We start from the raw sequence: 26,147 nt of genomic DNA on the forward strand, positions 1-26,147 counted from the left end.
GCGGTTACGATCGTTTTTCCGTTACCAGAGCAAATGACGCGATTCGAAGTCGGTCTCGTCGAGGACGATGATAACATCATCGTGGCCGGTATTGTACGCGCGGTAGCACGATCGTTACCAGCCTATCCTCTGGAATATTCGTACAAAAATACCGCGAAACGGTTTCAGTGTCGAGAGTTTAATACGAAAGTCTTTGCGAACGGATGTCGAGATATTCCCGACAACGCGCGTTATTTGCGTCGGTCGAAACGTTGACTAACCGATTCTCTCGACGTTCACCAAACGATCGGAACTTGATGATCGAGGGTACGTTCAGTCTGGGATTTTTTTGTTATTCGATCGGGGAAGTACGAGTACGTATAAATGGTTGGTTAGAACGATGAGTAAAAATATGGAAAAATACAATCGAAGTATTGTCAACAACGTGTGTTATTCTTGTTGACTGAGCAATTCGATTTTGAGAGTGAGACTTGAGACGTACGATCGACTTGAAAATTTTATTTCATTGAAGAGACGAGCGAGTATAAATGATCAAGTATTTAGAACGACGAGTAGAAATATGTAAACACGTTTTATTCGGGTTAAAGAAACAATTCGATTTTTGGGGCGTGGGTATGTTTGATGGATCTGGAAATGTTTTTATTTCGTTGTAAAGATGAGCGAATACAAATAATTAAATAGTCAGAACGATGAGTAGAATGATGTAGAAGTAGAGTTTGTAAACAGAACGAATATGTAGATTTGTAGGTAAAAATTTTACGTGCAAATCTTAAGAGTTAGGTATATAAACAGTTTTTCATAATACCATAATAACTGGAAAATATCATTTCTGTCATAAAATCAATAGCAATTATCTTTCTTTGTCTATACTTCGTAATATAATCACGAGACGGATAACGTAATTTTTATACGAAGATTGTTTAAAATAAAATCGATAATCGTATTGCAAAAACGTTGTATCTTCGAAGAATTAATTTTTCATAGACCGTATATAGTAGATGACCTTTGACGTGGTAAGCTGCTGGATGACATAATTTGCATTGAACGTGTCAGCTCTTAAGGAAGGGAAATTGATTACTATGACTCTAAGTAGCTGACCTCGTTGCTGTGTTGTTGTATAAAAAAAAAGCGCACAGTTACTCGTAAAAGTACTAAAGTGATCGCAAAGTTCTTGAACATGCTTCAGCCATTAATAACTTTGCAGTCATCGATCGAGTCTCGTTTAAGTTGCTCCGATTGTGAATTTATCTTTCTTGAGCAAAGTTTTAATAAACTCGCACAGTGGTCGCTTTATATAAAGGACGTTAATAAAATGCCGTGCAAGTGTTGTAAATTTCGTTTAGCAAACTAGCGAATTTATTTCTTCGAAAAAAGAATACTACGTCGCGTAAGTAAAACATGGGTTAAATCTTCGATAAAATCTTACACTCTCTTCGATTGTTTGTAAAAATGTGCACATAAGTCGCCTACAAGGACACAAATTTCCTAAGATAATTCAAGTAGCCGAAACTACACGTGACCGTGGAAAAAGTGGTTATAATAGCACGAAGGAACCAGAGAGATCGCAAAAATCTTTACAATTAATTATACCAAGATTACACAAGTATTTTCCAAACGCGTCAGAGCCATCGAAGTTTAAACTTACTAAAAACGTATTACTTACCTTACCTACGCGTCTGTCCGAAATTACGATACACGGATCTTCCGATTGTTAATAAAAGGAAACAAATTCGGTATTAAATTTTCAGAGCACAATTTTTTGCTTCCGACTAACCCGTACGAATTCGAACAATACGCCGATGATTCGCATTCAAATTTGTTCTCGCACTCCCGTTTTGTTCGAGCCCCGAACGAACACGCGTTCGCGACAGAACGCGCGCGCGTATAACCGACTTATTTTCACAATTCGCCTCCGTTTTTATCGTAGCCGTGCAGCGCTGCGTTCGAAAAGAAAAAAAAAAGAAAACATTTGACAAATGATTCTGTCGTTCGTTCGAATCGAAATACGAAACGGAAACGAGCGCCGTCGCATTTTCTAATAACGTTTTTGTAACGAATAAAAAATGAGAATGAAAAAAAACGGGTGGGGAGGGGGGCGTGGGGGTGGAAAGAAGGAAAGAAAGTAAAAAAAAAAAAAAAAGAAAAACAACCGCAAGGTCTGGAGCAGTTTTGCGTTTCCACGAGCGCGCGCGTCGACTTTCCTTTGCTTTGAGCTTTTCATTGAGTCTGCACGTTCGTCCGCGCCGCGTTGCTGCACTTTGATCCTCCGTTGAAGAAAGTTTTTAGCCGGTGGCGTTTTTCCCCGCTGGTTCCGGTGAATGTTTATTATCACCCGTCGAGTAAAGTCACGTGACCCGCGCCACCACCGCCACCACCGCCACCACCGCCACCACCGCCACCACCGCCACCACCGCCACCACCGCCTCCGCTCCCCCAACCCTCGTTCGTTCAGCTACAAAACGCGTTATTCACGCCAGTGCCAGGAAATTCATCGAGAAACCGCTCCGCGAGACAAATCCTTTTGTTCGCGCCTTTAACTTAACAACCGCCAGCGCGAGCGCTGTTTTCAGTTTCATTCTTCTTCCGTCGTTCTTGAAAGACTGACTCCGCGTTGTACAGGAAACCCGCGTGCGAGGTTCCGATGCGAACGGTGTTTCCGCTCGACTTCACCGAGTGCGATTGTAAATCGTTTCTCCCCCGCGAGTATCGAATCCGCTAACAGAATACCACGGAAACCGCAAGCCACACCGATTTCGCGATACGGTGAGAGCGCAACGAAACTCGTACTTTTACAGATTTGTATTGTTCCACGGTCGAAACACGGTAACTCCTCGATAAATAGCAGCGCTTGCCCTCGATAAAACCCACCGAGCCGCTGTTCAGGTTCCTCGAGCGTTACCGGCTGCGAAACGATAAGAATTAATATATATTTCTCGGTGTACCTTCGCGAGAATATTACAGACGGATCGATGGTGCTAAAAGTGTGTTCGAACACGATCGTATTCGAATTACAGTGAATCAAAGTTCCTTCGATGTTCTCGTTTAGTTCCGCCAAAGAATTATATTGGGTTGTTCGGGAAGTTTCGTTTTTTTGTTTTTTTTGATGAAAATGAAACACGATTTTTTTAGAGTGTATAAATGTTTCAGTAAATTGTATATTCTGCATTTTGGAAAACGAAACAACTCTCCGAACAACCCAATAGCATCGAACGAAATGAACTACGTTGTATGTACGGTATCTTACACGCGGGGGGAGTTACCGCAATGTAAAATAAAGTGTAACTTGGAAACAAAGTCGTATCGGGTATATGTTTATTTTTCCACACACCAACAGATACTCTGTTTAACGACATACTTGTAAGCAATAGTGAGTTACAAGTTCTTTACGTGCATAATTAGAGAACACACGCTATGAAGCTTACAATTATTAACATAACACGTATTACATACCTTTGTGCGGTGCTACGTTCCGTTAAAATCGACCGTATTTAAAAGTTTCGCGTGCACTTTGCAACAAAATTTCACCGCACCGAGAACGTGACTTTGGTGTAACAATCACCGTGGAAAGTTGTATGTTTCAATTTCGCGAGATTACGGTAACTGATACTTTCGGGATACTATATTGTGTTACGTTCACGATAGATTACACTGAATTATCGCCTGTTGCGCGTAATGATATGACGGAAAATTATAGTAAATTATAATCGCTTAAAATTTTACACGCGACGTTGCGGTAAGAGATGCGAATTATGCGCATAGTTTCACCGTGGATGCTCACCTGCATCATCCTCGAACGTGTTACCATGATCTCTTTAACACGCCACGTAACGAACCGTCGTAACTTGCGTAGTAATAACGATCATTGTCTCGATGTAATTTGACCCCGTGAAATTGAGCCGTGCGCACGCGCGTGCAATTTACAACGATTTTTAGTTTCTTTTTTAACGACTCCCAACAACGTCGTTCAACTTTATCTGTATCCGTCCACGAAAAGAAGGCACAACGCCTTCGTATGCTTTAAAACATAAAGAAACATATCTTTACTTCGAATCTCGATCGAAATTAATTTCTATAGGCAAATTAATCATTAATATTCAAGATTAATATTCAGTATATGCGTAAGCGTTAATAACAATCGCGTTCAGGAACAAACATACGTTAAAACTGTTCGCCTTTGCAGATTTCGCAATATCTCGATATTTATTTATCATACTTATTAACAATCGTCACAGAACTATACTTTAAACTCTTTTAAAAATACAAAAGAGCGTAAAAGTACACAAAAGTGCATTTTTTCCGAGTAAAAGGAAACGAGTATAAGCCGAGTTATATTATTTTTAATAAATACAAATTAGTTCTCTTCTCTATAAATAATTACCAAAATATTAACGATTATTATGCATATTAAATTGTATTAATTTTTTCATTACGAGAGATTCATCGAATCGGTGAATTAAACAGGAACGGAATCATTCTGTTCCTTGATACCTAACATTCGATTAGAATGCTACGCCAATGAGGCAGTATTCTCTCTGATTCGAGCGACAACGTACTACGGGCGGAGCGATCGTGTAAACACGTTGTGCTTTCTTCTCGTGAACGAATAATACTTTCGACCGTGCACAAATATGGTCGCGAAGGTACATTTCATCGAGCAGAACTATTCGTTTGAAACAATCCACGGCGACATTTCCGACGAGCAGTTGGTTCTATTTTACGTGGAGACTCCAGACGGATGATTAATGGACCGTAGAGACTATCAATAGCCAGTTGTGTCAAACTGTAAACGATACTCTTAAGAAATATCCTTTTGCGCCACTTGACGCGAACTAGGTCGATTCTCGCGCGTCGAGGCGTGTATTTTTACATTCCGACATACAAGGAAGGAAGAAGAAAATTCGGATCGGGAAGAATTACGATCAAAGTTTTGTTACGAAAAAACATGTTTCGCCGTGTAAAAAGTTGAAACGTAGAATAATTTGTCGACGTGCTTGTTATCTTGTAGTATTACCGACGGGAGTAATGCTTTTTAAAAGTTCACAAGGATCAGAGTTCCTTTCTTGTAAGCGCTTCAGGGAATCGTTGTAACTTTCAAGCCCCGGTCACCAGTGATCACCTCGCCAGTTTTCCATGCTCAAGGAGGTCTACGATATTTGTTCGAACCGTACTGTAAACAGTTGGAATATTCGACAACTTGTCGATATATTATTGCTAAGGAATTAATATTCGACAACTTGTCGATGTACTTATTTTATTATTAGACAACTCGTCGATGTACTATTGCTAACGAATTAATATTCGACAACTTGTCGATGCACTACTGCTAACGAATTAATATTCGACAACTTGTCGATGTACTATTGCTAACGAGGGTAATGCCGTTTAAAAGTTCAAAAGTATCAGAGTTGGTTTCTTGTAATCGGTTTAGAGAATCGTTGGAGCTACGGAGCACCGGTCACTAGGAACAACCGTAACGTTTAAGGTATTAATTAAATTGATGTTCTCGATTTCGCGCGATTCGCCGGTGAATACATACCACCGTAATGAAAAAGAGCAATTTAACCACGGCGAGGGCATTGCCTCGCGACGCGTTTGCCAGACTCGGTTCGGCAATGAACCACTTGGCCGGAGTTCAAAAACTTTTCAAAGTTCGTACGTCGAACAAGCTCGACGTAGCCCGTGACTAACGACCAAGAAGTGCGTCACGGTCCTCTTCTGGGCGCCACAACCTGTTTTTTCAATGTTTGCGCCCGCCTTGGTAGGAGTGTGTCGGCGCGTCGCGCGTCGCGCGTCGCGCGTTTATGCCTTCGCTACCGACATTTCTGGTCACTCGTTCGTGTTTCATTTTTCATGCCCGGGTCGTCCTAAAGTGGGACACGACTCACGAGTCGCTCGACGCGTTGTTAACGACTAACTTCGATGCTCCAATTGGGCTCCGTTCTTTTTTAGCCACCGTATTGCGTATTTCGTTCCTGTTTCGTCGTCCGTCTCTATGTTTAATGTATGACGTGCACGGAGCTAGGCAAGAACGAGATACCCCCGATTTCAATGCACGACGGAATATTCACTTATAGTCGATTGTTTAGCTAGCCGGGTGGCGTCGAGATGTTCCGTTTGGAATTCGCTCGACGACCGATTAGAAATTTTCTTCGTGTAGGATGCACCTACGTAGGTAACACGGAGGAATACGGTACCATTTTTTGCATTAACCGCATTGTACACGGGTTTGGATCGGAGTGGAACCAGAGATTTTCATTTTATTAACTATTCGCGCTACCTGAGTTCGTCCTTCCAGGGTACTTTTAATTTTCGTTTCTATTTTCTTTTACCAAAGATCGTGCGATATATTAGGTTAAACCGTAAGAAACCGCCGTTCCGATAGGTCGAAGTAAAAGCCATGTATTTCGAGCTACGGGCTCAGTTCATTAGGGATGTTGATCGTGAATCGATGTTTCAAAAGATCGACTTTTTTTTTACACAGGTAGATCGATTTTTTGTCGAGCAACTTTGTCGCGAATCGATTTCGTCGACGCAAAATCGGAAGAAACAAACATACTATATTAAAAAATAAACAATAATTTTCTTGTTTTCTAAAAAAAGTTAATCGAATGTATAAATAAGATAGGCTATACATGCTGATATTGAATCGATTTTTTTTGCACCAGTGAAAACATCACGATTGTGAAGTTGAGGGTAGTTTTCTTTTGCTTTTTCTCACGTCTTTGTTAAAAAATTCCAGGGAATTTAATCTTCAACGTAAGCATCGTTCTAAGCAAAGGAAAATTTCTCGTTGAAATATGATTCTCGGAAATACCACGTGCACATTCGTGACGTAAACCCCGCTTTGGAGAGTTCGCTCGAATATTATTTCTTCCGATAGGTCCCGATCCTTCTTCTCTTATTTTACACTCCAAACGATGAATTCTTCGTACCTTGATAAATTGGAATAAAAAGAATATCGAACCCAAAGATAAATTGCAAAGATGACCTTACATTGCGACCCGTCGCTCTCGTTTCTCCCTCTTGAATTACGATAACGAGCCGCGAAGGACCTTTATCGCGATCGACGAGCGAATTAACGAAAGAAGCCCATTTCTGTCGCTCTTGTTACGCTGTCGCGAGTCGTTCGCGTTTCACCGGGTACCGATAATCGAGGGGGGTTGAAAAGAATTAAACACATCGGTTTCGGTTCTTGAAACCGTTACAAAAATTGAAAAAATACAACCGTTACGGACACATCGGTTCTAACTTATTTCGGTTTCGGTTATGGTTCTTCGGAATTAATATTATTTCTGTTTCATATCGGTTTTATAACTTATTCTTCGGTTCTGTCTCGATTATGGCTCGGTTCTGTACTTTAGTTCCGTATTTATTTTTCAGTTTTGCATCGATTACGATACATATTATATAATATTAATATGTATATTCTTGTATGAAACAAACGATTTCATTCGATAACAATTTTGTCGTAACATTAAGGATATATTAATTATAATATTCCCCTATTAAGTATATATTAATCATAAAATTAAATTAGAAAAAAAATTATGAATAATTCACGATGTATGCATATGCAATTAAATGCACACATACCAGATTAATTTCCAAATGTATTTCTCTCGAAGCGTCCAATATAATTTCGTTACTCTTAATTTCTCTCTTATTTCAATCCATAGAATCTCCCTAGCCCCCTTCGTACCACAAACTTCCAGACACTTTGTATAACAATTGAAAATATTTCCAAAACCGATTCGACCCCTACCCAAGACCTTTCCTTTTTTCCAATTACCGCGAACGGTTGAGTGACAATCTCCGCGCAATTATTCGTCGCCGTTTCGACCGAATCGGCTGGAGCGGGTAGAACAGCTCCCTGTCGCGATAATGTCGCGGGCGAATCGTGCGCGGAAGCCAAGCCCGATCGTCGTTCGGGACGTCAGTGTCAGTCTGTTCAGGGGCGCGGCTGAATTACCCGTTTGTTTCTTTCGTGCGTTCCATAATATATTTGCCGGGACGTCGAGCGCCGTGGAAAGGCGCGACGCCGCCTTGCCGTTTCGGAGCGAATCGCACGCGATTCAAAACGGCGAGAACTTCGTCCAACGTCTGTCACTCAACGACGCAATTTGCGTCGACGTGCCCTCGCTCGACCAGGGAAGGTTCTCTTCGAACGAATAGCTCGTAAACCCTGTTAGCGTGATTTTGGACTTTGAACTCCATTTCGCGCACGCACCGTTCCTTTCGAGCGAGGGCTCGATTACAGGCATCAGGTGTTTCCTTGGGGAAAAAATGAATAAAAAGAATGCGATAAAGTTTTCTCGTCCGAGTCTCGGTTTCCAAGAAAATCGAGCTCGAAGATACGCACAGCACGTACAGTCAGTCGGGAAAATACTCGTACGGTCTTTTACAAGGGTATTCCCCTAAATTGTGTGTCTGATTTTAATGAATGTCTTTGAGCACGTGGTGCATAATAGTGCACACACGAAGCAATTTTTGTTGCCCACAATTTCTTTGAACTCTTTCTTATACTTTTGATGCATTTTTCTTGAGATGTTTTTAGAATGGAGTACCAAGAGGAGGAAAATTTTTCGTATGAAAAGTTTTTTACAAAAATGTAAAATTTGTAGTACTTTATCGCTCAACTGTGGAAAGAAGTTCCAGAGATAGTTGTATCGAAGAAATGGAAAAATGTTGCACTTTGTTGGCAATAAAATTTGCGTCACGCGCATCCCGGTATGATTTACAAACAGGGATGTTTTATGGGAAAGATTGAAGAAAATGTAATTTTTCAATATTTCGATCGCGTACTGGTTCAAAGTACCGAATTAAAATTTTAACCGAGACTACTTCGTACAATCTTTCTAAAACCCTCCTACCTATCGGTTTGATAGCCCAAGATAACGAGATATCGCTAAAATTTATAAACCCAAGTGTCTCGTTTAATTTGTAAATTTACTATCGAGCTTGTTTGCTAAAAACTTGTATCGTCGAAAATCAGTCCCCGTTTCAAGATTCAACTCTTCCCTAAACAGCTTGTTCGTATCTTCGCCCAGAACAGAATCGTAACAAAACATTCTGTAAACAAAACTGTCCAATCTTTGTCATAAGTAATTGTCGTCTTTTCTCTTTTTTATTTCTCTTTTAAAAGAGTTACGAAACAACTTGCTTAGTCCAAACGTATCATTTAATCGACGTCGTTTCTCTTTTTTATTTGTCCTTTAAAAGAGTTACAATACAACTTATTTACTCCGAAACGTATTATTTAGTTCACCGTTATTAAATATAACTTTCTCCCGTTTATTCGTAAGGTACGGTTCGCTGAGCAACGTATAATGTCTATCGTGTTTGTAAATAATATCTACGCAATGTTCGCGAGTTATTATTTTCGAGAAAGAACAGCAAAGATATTTTCATAATCAACGATTGCCTTGCCGCTGTATGCAAAACCGTGCACGTCTAATTACGGACGCATGTACCCTCGATAATACGTTTCGATTTATCGAGCCTTCGAACGCTCGATCAACGGTTCGTATTAATCGATTCAGACTTTTGATATCGTTCCTATAAACCTTATCTTCGATACTATTAAAAATCAAAGGCTGTAAGACTAGTAGTTTTAAGAATTGCAGACGGAGTGTAAAAGCAAGTACCTTCGGTTATCGCTTCCAATAATAGCTGGTGTTTAAATACGAATGCGTAATTCGATCGGCCGAGTGAACGTTTAAAACAGTTTGAATCTCTTTCTATGCTAATATCTCGAGACTAAGTAATAGAAACGATATGGTAATTATGATCGTTGTATTTACTCTATAAGAACCCGAAGAAAACGGAGTACCGTTAAAAAAAATAATCCTGACAGGAAAAAATTCATCGCGCGGTTGCATCCAGTTCTTGAAACGACGAAACTTCGCCCCGAAAAGTTTTCCTGTATAAAAAATAAAAAAAAAGGTAAAACAGACAGACAATCCCATTTAATCGAGACACCCTGTGTACCAGAGTTTTGACGAATCCCGAATGGAGGAACCGAGTTCGTCTCCTCTTGGCGCCTATATTTTCAAATTACGCTTTGTTTGGGTTATCTACGCCGGTACGGTGTGTTTAACGAGACGAATTAACGTGTCACGGTTGTATGCTCACAGGGAGTGGAAAGAACAACATAGCCCACGGTCGTAAGCTGGATTAAGGCCGGACATCATGGAGCGCTACGACGAGGAAGGTGACGACAGCGACAACGAAACAGACCCGGAACAGCTACTGAACGAGTGGCTTGGCGAATTGGACAGCTTGACGGTGGTAAGTTCTTGCAAAACTTTTACCCATATGGAAGTTTACCCCGTCTTGGTTGACTTCGGTCGAGATCGATCGCACCTGTTGCACCGATCGACCTTCGAACGGATAGATGTCTCAGAAACGAAGTAACAAAAATTGTTGTACACCTCTTCGTATTTGTGTCACACCGCTCGCAAACTTTTCAGATGATTTTTATACTTCCTTATCGTTCGTTCACTCTGTTGTTTCACGTCCCGGTTCACTCTTCAGGTTCACCAGTGTTACAACGGAGTTGGATAGTTGTCATTGCGCTTGGTATTGGTATTGTTATAAGAATACAGTTTCAAATATGAGTTTATCGTGAAGAATAAACGCCTATTATAAAAAGCTCGCGTATATTTAACGATGTAACGTATAAATAAAATCAAAGAACGACTTAATGCGAAAGCTTCGCGCAATGCGACAGCACTATCGTCTGCTTTGCACAACTTTCGGATTACGATTGACCAAATGAAAAAAGAAACCTTCGTTCTCACGACACAAAGACCCTTCTGCACCATAGGAAACACATAAAACAAACCCCAGCTATCGACTACTGGTGTCCACCGCCTCTGACGTCGCTCTTGCAGTCCGAGAAACTCGTTTCAACAGGTATCGTGCATACTTCTGTTGTTAGGTTTTGGTGGGTATTGACTCTATTCCAGTGGCTTTCGTTGATGTCTTCAAGTATGTATTCGTACGAAATGAACGAACTTTTACAAAGTTACCACAAGCGACAATCCTCTCTGTACTCGTCACAGTGACTTTCATTGTTGAATTTTCGTAAATATTTACTCCAGTGTTTTTCGTCGATGGCTTCAAGTGTATATTCGTACAAAAAAGATAGACTTCTACGAAGTTGCCACAAGTGACAATCATCTCTGAACTCGTCCCAGTGAATTTCATTCTTGAGTTTTGGTAGACATTCGTTCTATTCCACAGTCATTCGTCGATGACTCCAACTGTATATTCGTACAAAAAAAGTGGATTTTTACAAAGTTACCGCAAGTGACAATCATCTCTGAACTCGTCTTAGTCAGTTTCAGTCTTACGTCTTGGTAGATATTCGCTCTATTCCAGTGTCTTTCGTTGATTATTTCAAGTACGTATTGGTACAAAAAAAAAAGGAAAAAATGGACTTCTACAAAGTTATCACAAGCGACAATCCTCTCTGAACTCGTCTCAAAGGGATAGAATCCATCGACTTAATCGTTGAGTCGGCCGACAAACGATTCCAATCCCATGGTCCGGTTGCAGGATCCTCTTCTCGTCTCCGCGTTAGCTCAATCCCGTAGTTGTACGGTACAGAGGAATATTGCCGCGAAGATGAACGATTTCGCGAAACTGGCGCGCCGTGTCGGTACAAACCAGGCAGCGATTCATTGAAAAAGACAGCTGGTGACGACTTCGCGCTACGGTGCCACGCCGGTCAATTGGTGTCAATTGACGCGTAGTCCAAATAATTCGTAGCAGGTCCGTTCGCATGAAAAACGATACGTCGTTGGTGTCCCGAGGTCTGAAAAGAGTCTAACTAGTTGCTCGCGACCCCGACTTGGCACCGTTCGGTCTTCGTCGGAAAAGTTGTCGCGTTCGTTGAATCGAGCAAAGAACTTGGAACGGTCGGGAGGGAGGGGGTTTACGGTCAGCTTCGTCGAATATAAATCTTACGTACTGTGTAACGTTGATTAGTCGAAACCCAGAATGACACAGGGGCAAGAGGAGCGAACCGATCGTTCCCCATGTTCGACGCTCGACCAATAGATGCGATCAATAGCGAAAATAGCCGTGACTCTACTCTATACGGTAAGAGTTGGATAACTTCGTAAAAATCGGGACCCAAGTCGAGCAATTATCCAACAGAGGTGATAATATTTAACCTTTGTTCGAGAACAAAAAATACATCGATGGGTATAGATTAATGCAACGATGAAACTTGTTCATTTCTGGTCCTTTTCGAACGAAATTTCTATCGTCGTATTTCCGAAGAGTTTTTCAATTAAAATGAAACCAAACGCGTTACAATTCGGATTATATTTACGCGTTTAATAAGTAACGGTAAGTTTTTCTTAATAATAACATTTTTCCGTGCGAGTAGCCTGCCATAGTTCGTCGCGACAAATCTGACTAGCATTCCTTCCAAGTTCCAACTTACCAGCGTTACACGGTACAATGAGACGAGATTTCCATCTACGCGACGCAACGAATCGATTCGTAGACCCTTGGACGTCCGCGGTCATGGCAGGCCGATACCGCGGGGAGCACAATGGCAGCCGTAGAACGACAAATCGTCGATAATTGGCGTCGTTGAACGATCACGATGCGAACTTTGTCCGGCGAGCTGTTTCATTCGAAACGGTCGTCGACGAGTTTCCAGCGCTTTCCGTCTCCGGTTCCGGTTGGACGGTCGTCGATTGAAAACGAGTGTCCTCCAAACTTCCGTCAATCGCCGCGGAAGAATCGCGGAGATTCCGCCAGGAGACGCCGAGTTTACCGAGCTTTCGGGGGAGAGAGACTCGAAGAAATTATTCCGTACTCGCGAGAGAAATCACTCGTCCTACTTACGTAACCCTCGAGTGCGGTAGTGCGCGCACTCTACTCGAAAAGGTACGCGAGAGAATCGTCCACCGTTCGTATCGGGTCTACGAATTAATTCGGTGGCACTTTTTACGGTAAGAATTAATGGAAGTAATCGAAAACCTGCGAAGGTAATAGACCTGTAGTAACGAAACGATAGAATCGAAATTGTGGAAGTAATGGACCGGTCTCGAGAATTCTCCCCAACTTACACGGACGACTGGAAATCGTGAATCGATTTTTCAAAGGATAAATCCTCTTCGCCCACTTTACCGCGAATCGATTTCTCCGAACCAATTTGAAAAACGAAACACAATTTTCTTTTCTTCTTCAAAGACAAACACACGATCGCAGTGAGAGAAAATCACGTCCGCATCGAGCCTAAGAAAGAGGACCAAGCGCGTTTACTTTCGTTTCGCGCGCGAACCGATCGATGCGGTAATTCGTTCGCAGAAGCTACTGGAATCTCGCGAGGTGCAAATTGATACACTCGACTCGTAAGCGACGCGTGAAAATCTCGTCTCGGGCGTTAAGAAAGAGGCGAGGACACTTTCCGAGAGGGAACTACTCGGTCGTATCTCGTCAACGACGCGCGATAGATACGAGAGCACGAGGAGTTCACTCGCGTACCAGAAGATAGATTAAACGTGTTCGAGTCGCGGGCAATGACCGAAAGAGTTTCCGCGCTTGCACTTGCACTTGCACTTGCACTTGCACTTGCACTTGCACTTGCACTTGCACTTGCACTTGCACTTGGAGTCCCGAACCGCGAGGCGAACGGAAGATCTATGGCAGCGCGATGGCTAATACATCGACTCTCGTGCTTCAAATTCCGACATCGAGGGCCCAACGTTACGAATATTCCGACTTCGAGTCTTGTGATCCGTTATCGATACTCTTTTCGAGCGATTCCATTTCATTTAATTCGTCGTCGTTGATTCCACCGTCCCCCATCTATTTAACGCTAAGTAATTCCATTCACTCGGCCAGGTTGTTTCTCGAACGAAATTACTTATTAACGTACTTCGTTTACCGTGGCCACGATCAACGCTTAGAACTAACGACAGATTTCGGAGTATCGAGGTGTATCTCGTATGTATCTTAAAAGAAAAAAAGAAACAATCGACGAGGAGAAAGAGGAATTTATAAAATTGATCACACGTGTAGAATGGAAAAGTCGTAACGTCTTCGGGAAACATACCACGGAATTTAAAGTAAATTTCGTTAGAAAAGCAGTTGGAACCGGTCGTTTCGACCGGTTGGTAAATCTAGCGTTAAACACGACGCGCAACGAATACGAGCGGATGCCTTTCTTTCTTTTCTAAATTCTGGCATCGAAGATAACCGTATCTTCTCACGGATTGCCAACTACAATGGAAAGTTCCCGACTGCTTCGATATTTTAATTTCATTTATCAACGGATTGTTTCCCCTCGCGTACAATTGTTACAGCAAAAGTTATTACAGCGTACGATGTTTGAAGCGTGAAAAGAAGATAGGGAACGATTTATGGACGAAAGTAACGAAAATTTAGAAAATACGCTGTATCTTACCAGTTACGATAATCTTAATTCAAAGTATAGGAACAGGATCAGATACTACGTAATTTATAGACGAGTGGGAGGGAAACTTACAATAGATCGGGCGAGGTGCAATAATTTAAACTGCAATAAATTAAAATACTTGATTTAAACTGTAGAAACCAAATAAAATATTACACCGTTCATGGACGAAAGTAACAGGAACAAAATATACTGCATCATAAATTATCATACATTGGTCATAATGTTTCGCAATGTTGAACGCAACCGAGCAATATTCTATGCGCTTCGGATCTTCCCTCTCTAATTGTACTTATCGCTGATAACGTGTACAATTAACTCGGAGAATCACTATTCTCGCGCACATGTGCATCGAAGTGGAAAACAATTTTCTAAGAAAGGATATTTCGAACGGTGCACGCGACGATCCGTAAGAGCTAATGGCGAGATTTCGACATTTTAAGCGATAACAATAGAATTGTCGCTATCGTCGATCGCGAACGATGCGTTTGCGGTATCGGTGAAAGCCAATGAAAGTGGTATTGTTAAATTCAACGAACGCGGCAATAAAACAAATAATCCGAACGAAAGTGTCGGAAAGTGTGTCGAAGCGTCGATTTGATCGACTGTGTCCACGTTTTGTCGACGATCTATCGTACTGTCTGGCTTTCTAATTATTTCCTCGCCTCGCCGGTCCCGATTCGGTTTTCACTCGAGAAACTCCTATTTACGGATAATTCTCGAAGTACGAAATTTTTTCGTCAGAAACGAACAGACTGTATTCGATCGAACGAGAAACACGTCGCGAATTTAACAGAATTTGAAAACCAATTTCCATCGAGAATATTTCCTGTTTTACCGGTTCTCGAGGACCGAAATCACTGTCTCGAAACGGTGCAATTAAAAAATAATGTACTTTACTCTGAAATTAACTGTATCGTATTCGATGTTTCCAACTGCGAGAAAAGTATACAGTTACTACATATTCTATGTTGAAATGCTTGCCAAAAGATGAGAAACGTTTAAATCTTCTTTTCATCGATATTTTCTGAATAACCAACATTGTTCGTGCGCTTTCGATTATTGGGTAGAAAGACTTGTAATCGACACCAAATGCCAGAGTTTTGTTAAAAACAGCAATTTTAAGACACCCGAACGACAGTGTACGTTAAACTACCGAAAAGAATGCTTTTGGATTCACGGATTCACTGATCATCGAAAATTTCGACATTCATTAAATTGAAAATGAAAACAAATGATTATTTTACCGTTAATCGAGATTTCAAATCGTACGAACTAATCGACGACGTGATTATCGTGAAAACGAAATTTACGGGGCGTGAAATCATTCATGAACATCGGTTGTAGGCATTTTTTGCAGTCGCTCGTAGTACATCGATCGCTCGATACGCGCGAACGTGAATTCGCACGGGAAGGTGTGACGTCCAGCGCGATGCGCGCGCAGGATCCTTCCTGTCCGAGAGCGGAAAGGTGAGAGAGCTTTTGCACTTGCACTTGGCGGTGCATCGGAGGTCGGTCAAGGCGCCTGTGCACAGATCGATAACCCGGCAACGCGGAATGGATAACGTTGCACTCTGGTCGGTGACCCCGGCCCGTCCGCTCGATTATACTCGAGTGCGTTCGACTGTTTAATCGCCGAAAACACCGACCACTTGTGCACGCCTTGTGCATAATTTCTGCTCGCCTTGTGCTCGCTTTGTGCTCGCTTTGTGCTCGCCTTGTGCTTCCTTCAATCGATGGTCGATTAACCCTCCGAAACGGGAGTTTCGACAACCGTGACGTTTCATTTACGTACGCGAGTAGGTACACAGCACGAACCGAGATGGTAACCCCCATCGAAATTTTCATATCCGACAGGACATTTTCAACCGAAACAAGAGTGATTGAGAATGGTCGAATCTTTAATATTTTCGACACATCAAACGTATAATTATTTCTCGAAAATGTGATCAGAAAGTTACAAAGATGGCTATTAAATGTTATCGAAAGGTAAATTTTGTTTATGTATTACTAGAGTATAGATGAAGATAATTGGTCTTTAAACCGTAAAACTGAAATTTGCATACGTAATTTTTTCTTGTCGAAGTTCGTATAAAACGACCCGATACGTTTCTCATTCGTAGCTATTTCTTAAAATATTGTTTCGAAGCTGCGTTCGTTCCATCGAATATTTAATTATTCGATCGCTTTTTGATCATTGAATTGTTGATTCATTCTTGCACGCGTCACGATGCGATAAACATCTGCAAACTTTCGAGTTGCAAGAGCCTCTAAGAGACAGTACGAGCTGACTTTTAGCGAAATATTGTTGTTTTCCAACGCGATAGACTTCGAGCTACACAACGTCAATGTTGTATCATCTAACCGAGTTGCAATACGATACGGAGCTTTTGAAACTCAACGGTGTACTATTGTGCATGTTGCATTTGTCGTCCGATGATGCTGTTGTGCGACACGTGTGAGATTTCTCGAGACCGTCGAGTTGCATAATTGCATTCCGAGAACACAAATGCAACTCCAGCGATCTTAAGTTGCATTTTCGCATGTAAATATTATGTTTCACCGGTACGCGATACCTAGGCGGAAGATTAGTAAAAAAGAAATGTATTGCAATTGTTATTTTGCGTTATCGTATTACTCGATTAAAAAGACTATTGGGGATTGAGCTACTATAAAGATCAAACTTGCGTGTATAAAAATATATTTTTGTCGTATTAATTTTCAATCGATCAATTTTCAACGAACAATTCGATATCGTGCAAGAAATTTTCTTTAAATTTTAACTTTCCCACGATTTCCCGCAATTCTAGCGCGATCTGATATTTCAAAGCCGAGGCGCTGTAGTTCGTGTATTATCTTCGTCAAGTATATTACCGACTCGATGTAGTTCTCTGTTTTATCCATCGATAGTAAAGCTGTCTCCGTTATCTTCCAACGCGACTACAACCTTCCGGATACAAATACGTATGGCGCGAATGTCGCTTCGGGATATTCATTTTTATTTAAGATATTCGTTATTCGAGTAATCAATCATTCGAGTAGTTATATACGAGTACTCGCATATTTCAATTATATTCGAATATTCAAATAATCTAATACTCAAATATTCAAATACTTAGATACTCGAATTCTCGAAAATTCGAATACTTAGGTGATACTAAAGAAAATTAAAATAAAATAAAATATAAAGTAGCTACTTATCTCAATACTAAATTATTCAAATGATTTGTAACACTCGAGTATCAACGAAACATGAAAATATTAAATTATTCGAAGTTTGTTCGTACCGTGCGAGTGTCAACGACATATTCGAATATTAAATTACCGGAATGATCCTGGGCTGAATCATTAGCGTCGGTCGCGTTTGGATATAATGTCGCTTCGCGTAGCGGATCATCAATATCAATCGCGAAGTTACCAACGCGTTCATAAGGTCGTACAGTCCTTGACATAATAAAGACAAACCGAGGTACAGGAATGATGAACTATGTCCAGGATGAAATAGACAAACGTTTGTGGGCTTCCGGCGGCCATTAGTATGCGGGCTTCGTTATATCCGCATTCGTGAGGCTCTTCTTAGCATCGTTAATCGCAACGGGAGTCTTTGTTCGGTAATATTACTATGTCCGGTTGTAATCCCCAGCTATCGAGTTTCGTTGACCGAAGACAGCGTTTCTGAGAATCGATGCACGGTTACCAGGAACATTTCTATGGGCCAATCGGATGAATTCAATTATACCAGCCGGCCGACGAATTGAGATAAAACTCTTTTTAATGGTACCCGTGAAACGTAGCTGAGATTCGAAGAACAGGACATCCGGTGTGTCCTGGAAGTGGTTGATTTAATCCTTTCGAGAAGGAAAATTGAGATAGAAGAAAATATTCCAAGGCTAAGTTAGATGGTTTAGAATGAATCGTATCTCGATATTAATTTGATGTGCATTCATACGTTAATGCATCTAAGAAAATCAACCACAATTAGTCTTTATATCATAATCTATACTTTAAAATGCACCGATCGGTGCACTGTTCTTTTCTTCTTTGCAAGAAGGTACAGGGAGGCTTTGTGTTAAAAAATTTCTAACTTAGAAGTTACACGAGTCAAAAAAATTGAATTTTGTTTCATATAATTTTCTTAAAGTTAGAAGTGTGAACGAATATGTAACCAGGATAATGGAATATTTTGTTATAAATCGGAGAAAGATACTAGACGCTATAGAACACCTTTAGAATCATCAACAAAGACTCCGGCCAGTGATTAAAGGTTATCCGAAGGCACCCTTCTCTCGTGTTCCTAATCCATCGGCCAATCGGAAGAATTGAATTACACCAGTCGACCAACCAATTAAGATAAAAATCTTTTTCATGGGACCCAAGAAATATAGTCGAGATTCGAATAACAGGACCTCCAGTATGTCCTAGAAGTGGCCGATTTGATCCTTTTGACGAAGAAAAGCCATAATTGTCCATTTTGACCACTTGTACCGACACTTGGACAAAACTGAACATTTTTTGAGTCCAATTTAACAAGATAAAAACGACATCTCTGTAATAAAGTTCGTTGCTTGTTGCGTCGTGAGTTATGTCTCAGCCAATATCAAGATTTGATTCTTTATTTAGGTCAGCTTTGGGATCGTATAGAGATGTATGCCCATAAATAGAGGGTCAAGTTAGTGGTTCTTATTTTTCGATCGTCCAATCATCTTCGTACTGATACGTGAATTGATTGCATTGTTATTATTTCAAATATAATATTCGAAAACAATATATTCGTATTGCATTTTTGACAAAGAGAAAGAGTTGAAACACGTGCAGCAATTAATCGACATTTTTTGGTCCGTCTCGTCAGAGTCGTTCGTTGGAAAATTAATTTACTCTCTTTCGAAAAAAAATCATCCTCTTCCTCCACGACTGTACCATGATTTTTACCGCATCCTCTATAGGTCCTCTTCTCGAGCACGATTCGAGCAGCCTGAGAAACATAATTGGATAACATCGTGACCCTGATGCTTCGTATGCTCCGTTCGATGAAAAGCTTAGTTCGTTAGGAACGATTTCAGGTAACCCCTCGCTGCTCGGTGATCGAATTAAGCGGAGGTTTGTTGCAGCCACGAAATCGACGATAAAAGGGCCCTCCTGAAGGGAAAAAAAACGATCGAGTTTCCAACGAGTGGAATCATCGATATTCGATTCCATTCGCCTACCACTCGAAGAAAACTAAAAATAAACCAATTTCATTTGGTTATCGAAAATAATTTTACTTAAAAATAGAATAAACCGTTACTTTTCTGTTGCTCCATTTTACGAGAAACAAGCAAGTCGAAAGGTAAATAAATTTTTGGTCGGTTGAGAAAATAAATTTGTCGTTCCGCATTTAAATTTATTCATCGATGTATGTTTTTGGTTCGAGAATATTTTCTTTTTACGGTGTTGAAACGTGTTTAACTATCTCTCCATTCTGAATCGGTCTTGTTATTCTTTGTGACTTTCAAGGGGCATGTTATGTTATTCCGAAGACCTACAACGTAGACTCAAGTTTCGAATATATATTATTATTGCTCTCGAGCATATTGATACATTCGTTGAAAGTAAACTAGTGTTATTACTCACACAACACGCAACGATTATCGAAAATCACAATGGCAGTTTCGAGAAATTAATCGATAGAATAAATACCATCAAATATATGAAAATAAAGATACAAATATTTCATATTTACCAATATATATGTGCATATCAATTTACCGAAATTAATTAATTATATTTTAAACAGAGTAACGTTCGATACCATCAGGCAATGTTTGAAAATTATAATTTCAACGTTTCAAAGTGCCCGAGGGATAATTCATATTTGATCGATTCAAAAAAAATATTGTATAATACGGAACGTGTACAATGAATTAATTTGCCAAATGTGGAAAAGGAGACTGTTAAATAGAAAGTGTTGTGGAATACTTCTATTCACTCTCGTTGAGTATTCTACGATGTGGTCTACGATTTTTTAAATATGTCAATTATTTAATTTCTTATAAACGTTTAAAGTCGTTACTTTTTGGATAAAAATGATTGTTCTTTCTTCAAACTTCGACCATTTCTATACTACGCTACATTTCATACAACAGTCTCTAGTTTACGAATCGACAACATTTTTTAATTTCAAGCCTCCCAGTTTTTCCCAACTGTACTGTCCAGCAAACAATATATATTCCACCGGAAGAAGTTCTAAGAATACCGAATAACTTCGCCACTTTGTACAATTTTTACTTTCGAAAAATTGTAAAACGAAGCTGAAAGTTATACTTATATTCTCTGAATAGGTTTACATTCTTCATTCGATAACTTTAGAAAAAGAATTCGCAAAATTCATCAATTCTTTCACAATTTCTTCAAGCGTCCGATTAACTTCGATCCTACGGTAACAGTTCTCGTTACTCAATACGTGGCAATATAAACACACATTGTTAACGAACAAATATTGAAAAGGGACACTTGTTATCGTAGTTAGAGGGTCTGACTCACCTGGTTTCCGAATCCAAGCTGCTTCTTTGTTAGCTTTTGGCCGCTACGGGACAGCTTCCCCGTTATGCGTGAGTAAGGTACACAGAGGAACGTCGAAAAGAGGATCGTGAAACGAAGGAATAGTTCAGGTAGCGGTGCAGCCCACGTGCCCAAGGGCAGCTGCAATTTCGAAGACCTTCTTCCTCCACTTCCAGCCTCCCTCGTGTCCTCGTAAGTCGATCCTCGCTTCCGCGTCTCTTGCGAGGCTTCTGTTTTCGTCAGCCTCGGGGTCACAATGAACCGTTATCACTGTGCTTCTTCGCGTAGTATCGAACCAGGGAACCGATGCTGCGATTCTCGTGCACGTGGTGTTACCTTTCGCTCGAACGAGTCGAAGAAATTCACCCCTCGCGATTATACCTCTCTGCGTGCAACGAATTCAATATTAGAGGAGATGTTCGAAACCGAGCGATCGATACGATCGACTCGACACCCCATTGCGTGGATTTTATTTTACCTTTCGATCGTTGCGAAAAGAAATCGTTTCTTGGATAACGAATTAGTATTCAAACTGGAGAACAAGTAATTAAATGTATGGAATTACTAAAAAAAAAGTAAATGGAAACTATCAAGAGATATTAAATAGAAAGTGTTGGTCATTGAATACGTAATTTGTGAGAAATAAAATTACGTATTCTTCGCAAGTTATGAACGATGGAGCGGTAAACACGAGAATCGTATCCTTAGATTCTCGGTTATTTTTAATTTAAACGTTGCAACGTACAAATAACACACCGAAGGTACAGTTTTTTAAATTACAAATTCGTCTTATTAGATACTTATAAAGTATCTAAATTACCAGATACTGTATAATACAGTGGAATATTAACTAGGATAATTAAGACTCCCCGCGCAACGAAAACGACGATTACCCTAAGTCGATGCACGTTCGTTGAAAAAGGAGATTTAATTTCCATTAAGTGTACGTGGCACGTAGATTTCATTACAAACAACTTGGATAAACTCGTTCCATAAACCGAATAAGTCGTGGGTGGTTCCCCGAACACGAATAGGAAACTTTTCTCCTGAATACAAATGCAAATCGATTCCCGTTTCTTTCTCGTCCCCGGGGGTGGCGGAGAAAATCGAAAGAACAGAAAATTCCTATCAGGGCATCGGCCACGCTTTCTGTCTGCCATCTGTTGCTCCTAATCTTTTTCGAGATCCGTTGAACAACCGTGGTTGTTCCTACCGTGGAACTCCCGAAGACCTCCATAACTCTGTTTGAAATTCATGAAGCTCCTCCATTATGCGACTGTTCAGCGTTATCGAGGACTACGGACCACGGAATACATTGTCCACTGCGACTGAAACGCGACGCATAATTTTGCATATTAGTTTCTTAAACAACGATTGTACTTAACGAACCAACGTAGATCACGATCGTACAAATTTACACGCAACGACCAACCGTTTAATTTAACCCCCGAGATCGTGACGATCTCTGCTCGCGAATAATTGAAACGAAATTTGGAAATTAACCCCTAGCTAATATTCTAGCAATCTAAGCGGACAAAATTGAATTTTGAAATATCCATTTTATACGAACACGTAAGTTTTACTTCGAAAAATGATCTGCAACGATATACTAAGTTGTTTAATAAGTTTTGTCGTTTTTCCATTGTAAAAAAGTACTACGACACTTCAATTTTGGACGACTGTAAATATACGAATGAATCGACAAATCTACACGAAACTTCGCACATGTTCATCGGACAGTAGTACCGTTTTTAGAAAAATAAAACGACGAACCTAAGAGCTCCATTTCTTATCGAACGACAAAACTTATCGAGCAATGTATTGTAATAGGGTACAAACTGTAGGTAACCGTACATTTGCCAGTAACAATTTCGCGTATCGTTCGAAATAACGAAGATACATAATGCGCGCTGTACGTCCCTCAGTTAATTTGGACATGGGAGGCTCTCCAATAACGGGACAAAAAATTGGACGTTCTATTTAAAAAAAAAAAAACAAATTGATGTCTATATCTTCTCTACGTCTCCTCCTATGAAAAGAACCATTCATATTTTGCAACAACGAAGATACTCAGTGCACGCCTGCGAGTCTCTCTGTTAGTTCGGATACTGTACCGTGGAAAGTTATCGGTGCAGAACCGAGTTGATGCAAATATGCATAATTGCTGTTCACCGTGGGGTGAACGTTGTCTCTTCCATCGACGCGATAAATTTGGAAACATCGCTCGAGTTTCGAAACTTCCCTTCCCGATACGCCTGTCCAAGGGTTTGGGTTGGGGGTACATGTATGCGTTGATGGTTGTCATGGAATGCAAGTACGTCGCGAAACCGAATAATATTTGCACGGAAGAATGAATGTGACGAGTGTGTATGAAATATTTTGTCTCTTGTTTTTTATATGTAACTTGTGCTGCCGCATTAAGCTTGCTTGCCTAGCAGTTTTATATAATCTCTATGTTCTATGTTACATAGGCTCAGTTTTACAGTTCCTTATGTGTAATAGCAGTGAAGTAAATCCACCGAGTGTTTTGTCCTCAATTTTTAATTATTTCACACTATATTTACAACAGTAAGGTTTTTACACGTGACGTATTTATATTTGAAAGCCACACGAAAGAGAAAATTCTGACGTTTGTAACGTTTTACACATTTTTTTTACACATGACGTATTTATATTTGAGAGACACACGAAAGAGAAATGCATCGTGGATGCATTTTATAAATTGGGAACGATACTGTACACTTTACAGAGAACTGTGTCCCATAGTGCTTTTTTTTTTACCGCACTAATTAGTAATTCCGTTTCAATATTACGTGACATTTTTTACTTATACCGAATGTATAAATTCAATAAATGTCCATTGTCCACCGCGATTACCACGCGACAGACCAGTGACGCTCGATGTTGGACGCTCGTGTGATCTATTGCATTTATCGGTAAATAATGGACAACGTGAGTCGACGTATCCCAACGTGCGTTTTAGCGTAAATACGTCGATGAAAAATTAACGCACGTTGCATCCTATGTTGAAAACGACGCACGTAGTGTGTGGACTCCAATGTACGACAATGTATTTCTGTGCACATTGTTTCAACGCTCTTGTTGTGAATATTTTGTTTTATTTTATCGGTACACTTAAAGAGGGATATCACAGTTACGAGTCAAAAAAATTGAATTTTTATTCTTATTTTCTTAAATTTTAAAGTATGTAGAATGTTATGTCGACAAGGTATTACGAAATTCAAACATTTAACGAAGTTGCATCGACGAATAAGCTTGTCTTACGTTTTTCTCAAAACTATATTTTCCAAGCTGGCCGACACGAAGTCTCCGGAACTACACATCCGAAATACTTCAAATTTTACAGAGATATTCTGCATAGAGTATTCTACGATATAGCTTACAATTTTTTAAATATGTTAATTATTTAATTTTTTATAAACGTTAAAATTTTTTTTTTTTTTGATAAAAATGATTATTTTTTCTTCAAACTTCGATAATATAATATATATATATAATAGTCTCTAGTTTACGAATCGACAATATTTTTTAATTTCAAGCCTCCCAGTTCTTGTCAACTGTACTGGCCAGCAAACAATGTTCCACCAGAAGAAGTTCTGAGAGTACCGAATAACTTCGTTATTTTGTACGATTTTTACTTTCGATAAATTGTAAAACAAAGCTGAAAGTTATATATACATTCTTCGAAAAGGACTACGTTCTACATTTGATGACTTTAGAAAAAAAATTCGCAAAATTCACCCATTTTCTGACCCGTCTGAGAGAAGAAACTTATATTTATATTCTTCGAAAAGGACTATATTCTACATTTGATGACTTTAGAAAAGAAATTCGCCAAATTTACCCATTTTCTGACCCGTCTGAGAGCGGTGTCCCCCCTTGAGGTAGCAAACGGAAACAACCGGGCACCCCGGGGTCTCTTCGAGCAAAGGGAGTGGAATCTCGAGACGGATCGAAGGTTCTCGAAGCGAGCAATGACGTGCAGTTTGAGTGCGCTCATCCACGGCCTCGTGCTCGGTACCTGTATCCCCCGGAGCTCCAACACTCTCAACACCTCGAGAAACAGGGGACGCCTGTCCCTGCGTATATACACGTCGTCCTTTGGCTTGCAGCTGCCTCGTAGCGGCAGCACGTGTTCTCCTCTTCACCGGGGCAGGTGGCTGGCGTCGTTAAGCAATCGCCTCCCCCTCGACGAAGGCCGAGATTTGAACGTGGCACGGTCGGCCAACAGGAACAAGACCATCGAGAAAAGAACCGAGGAGAGAGGCGGTCCAGCACGGGATCGGGAGGAAGGGAAAAGGTGTCCGGGATCTGACGGGAGCTGGATGAAAAGGTTGCCGAAGATCACCGCGGATAACTATCGACCGGGATTATTATACCGAGGAGAGTTAGTTATCTGAGCGGAAAACGAACGGAGGAGGATGATTTCAGGGGAGATTAGCAGCGAGAATTTGTGAGGTTACGCTGAGGTGGAACAGCAAGAATTGGCGAAGCATTGGTATTAAGAGTTAATTACATTGGTATTTATTAAAAGTATTGAAGGATGATGCGACGAGTAAACTAGGTGGGACGACGATACCATGAATATTGTTACGGTGTTTCTAACGAGTGTTTTGGAAGAGTCGTAGAGATGATTGTGTACAGTCTACGTTGACGAAGGGTGTTTCATAGTCTGTTTTTTTTTCTAGAGAAAATTTCATTATCTTGATTACTTTCTTATAGAGGAAAGTACATCGATCGATGCATTTAAGAGTACCGGATAAGATATGAAAAATAGATGCAGTTGAATTCTTTGGATGCCTTACGACGTTCGTTCTCGTTACGTGGGACGCACTGTACATGTACAACCACGACGAGTGAAACATCGAAAGAGTACGAAATATTAAATGGTACGGAGAAAAATAATAGAGACCGTGAAACACCCTGAAATCATCAACGAAGGCTTCAGTTATCGATCGAAGTCAACCCAAGCACCCTTTTCTCATTTTCGTAGTTCGTTGGCCAACCAATTAAATGTTTCCTCGGTGGTTAACGATCCGTGCCACGAGTAGATAGCTGCGGAGTCACGCATCGTAGTATCGGTATATCTTTGAAGTCTTAATAAACTCATCTATGGTGCTAAGGAAGCATCGAGACAGTTTTCCAAAAGGAT

General features: G+C 40.4%; 1 protein-coding gene across 1 annotated transcript in view; it reads left to right on the top strand.

The window, feature by feature from the left end:
* LOC143144705 (uncharacterized) overlaps positions 1–26,147 on the top strand; it is a 323,901-nt gene that overhangs the window by 119,065 nt on the left and 178,689 nt on the right. The window contains exon 2 of the mRNA XM_076307376.1: positions 10,134–10,287. Within this exon, the coding sequence (XP_076163491.1) occupies positions 10,189–10,287 (99 nt within the window). The 5' untranslated portion in view covers positions 10,134–10,188. The remainder of the gene's footprint in view (positions 1–10,133; positions 10,288–26,147) is intronic.

The sequence above is a fragment of the Ptiloglossa arizonensis genome, chromosome 3 (genome assembly GCF_051014685.1).
Source record: "Ptiloglossa arizonensis isolate GNS036 chromosome 3, iyPtiAriz1_principal, whole genome shotgun sequence".
Taxonomy (NCBI): domain Eukaryota; kingdom Metazoa; phylum Arthropoda; class Insecta; order Hymenoptera; family Colletidae; genus Ptiloglossa; species Ptiloglossa arizonensis.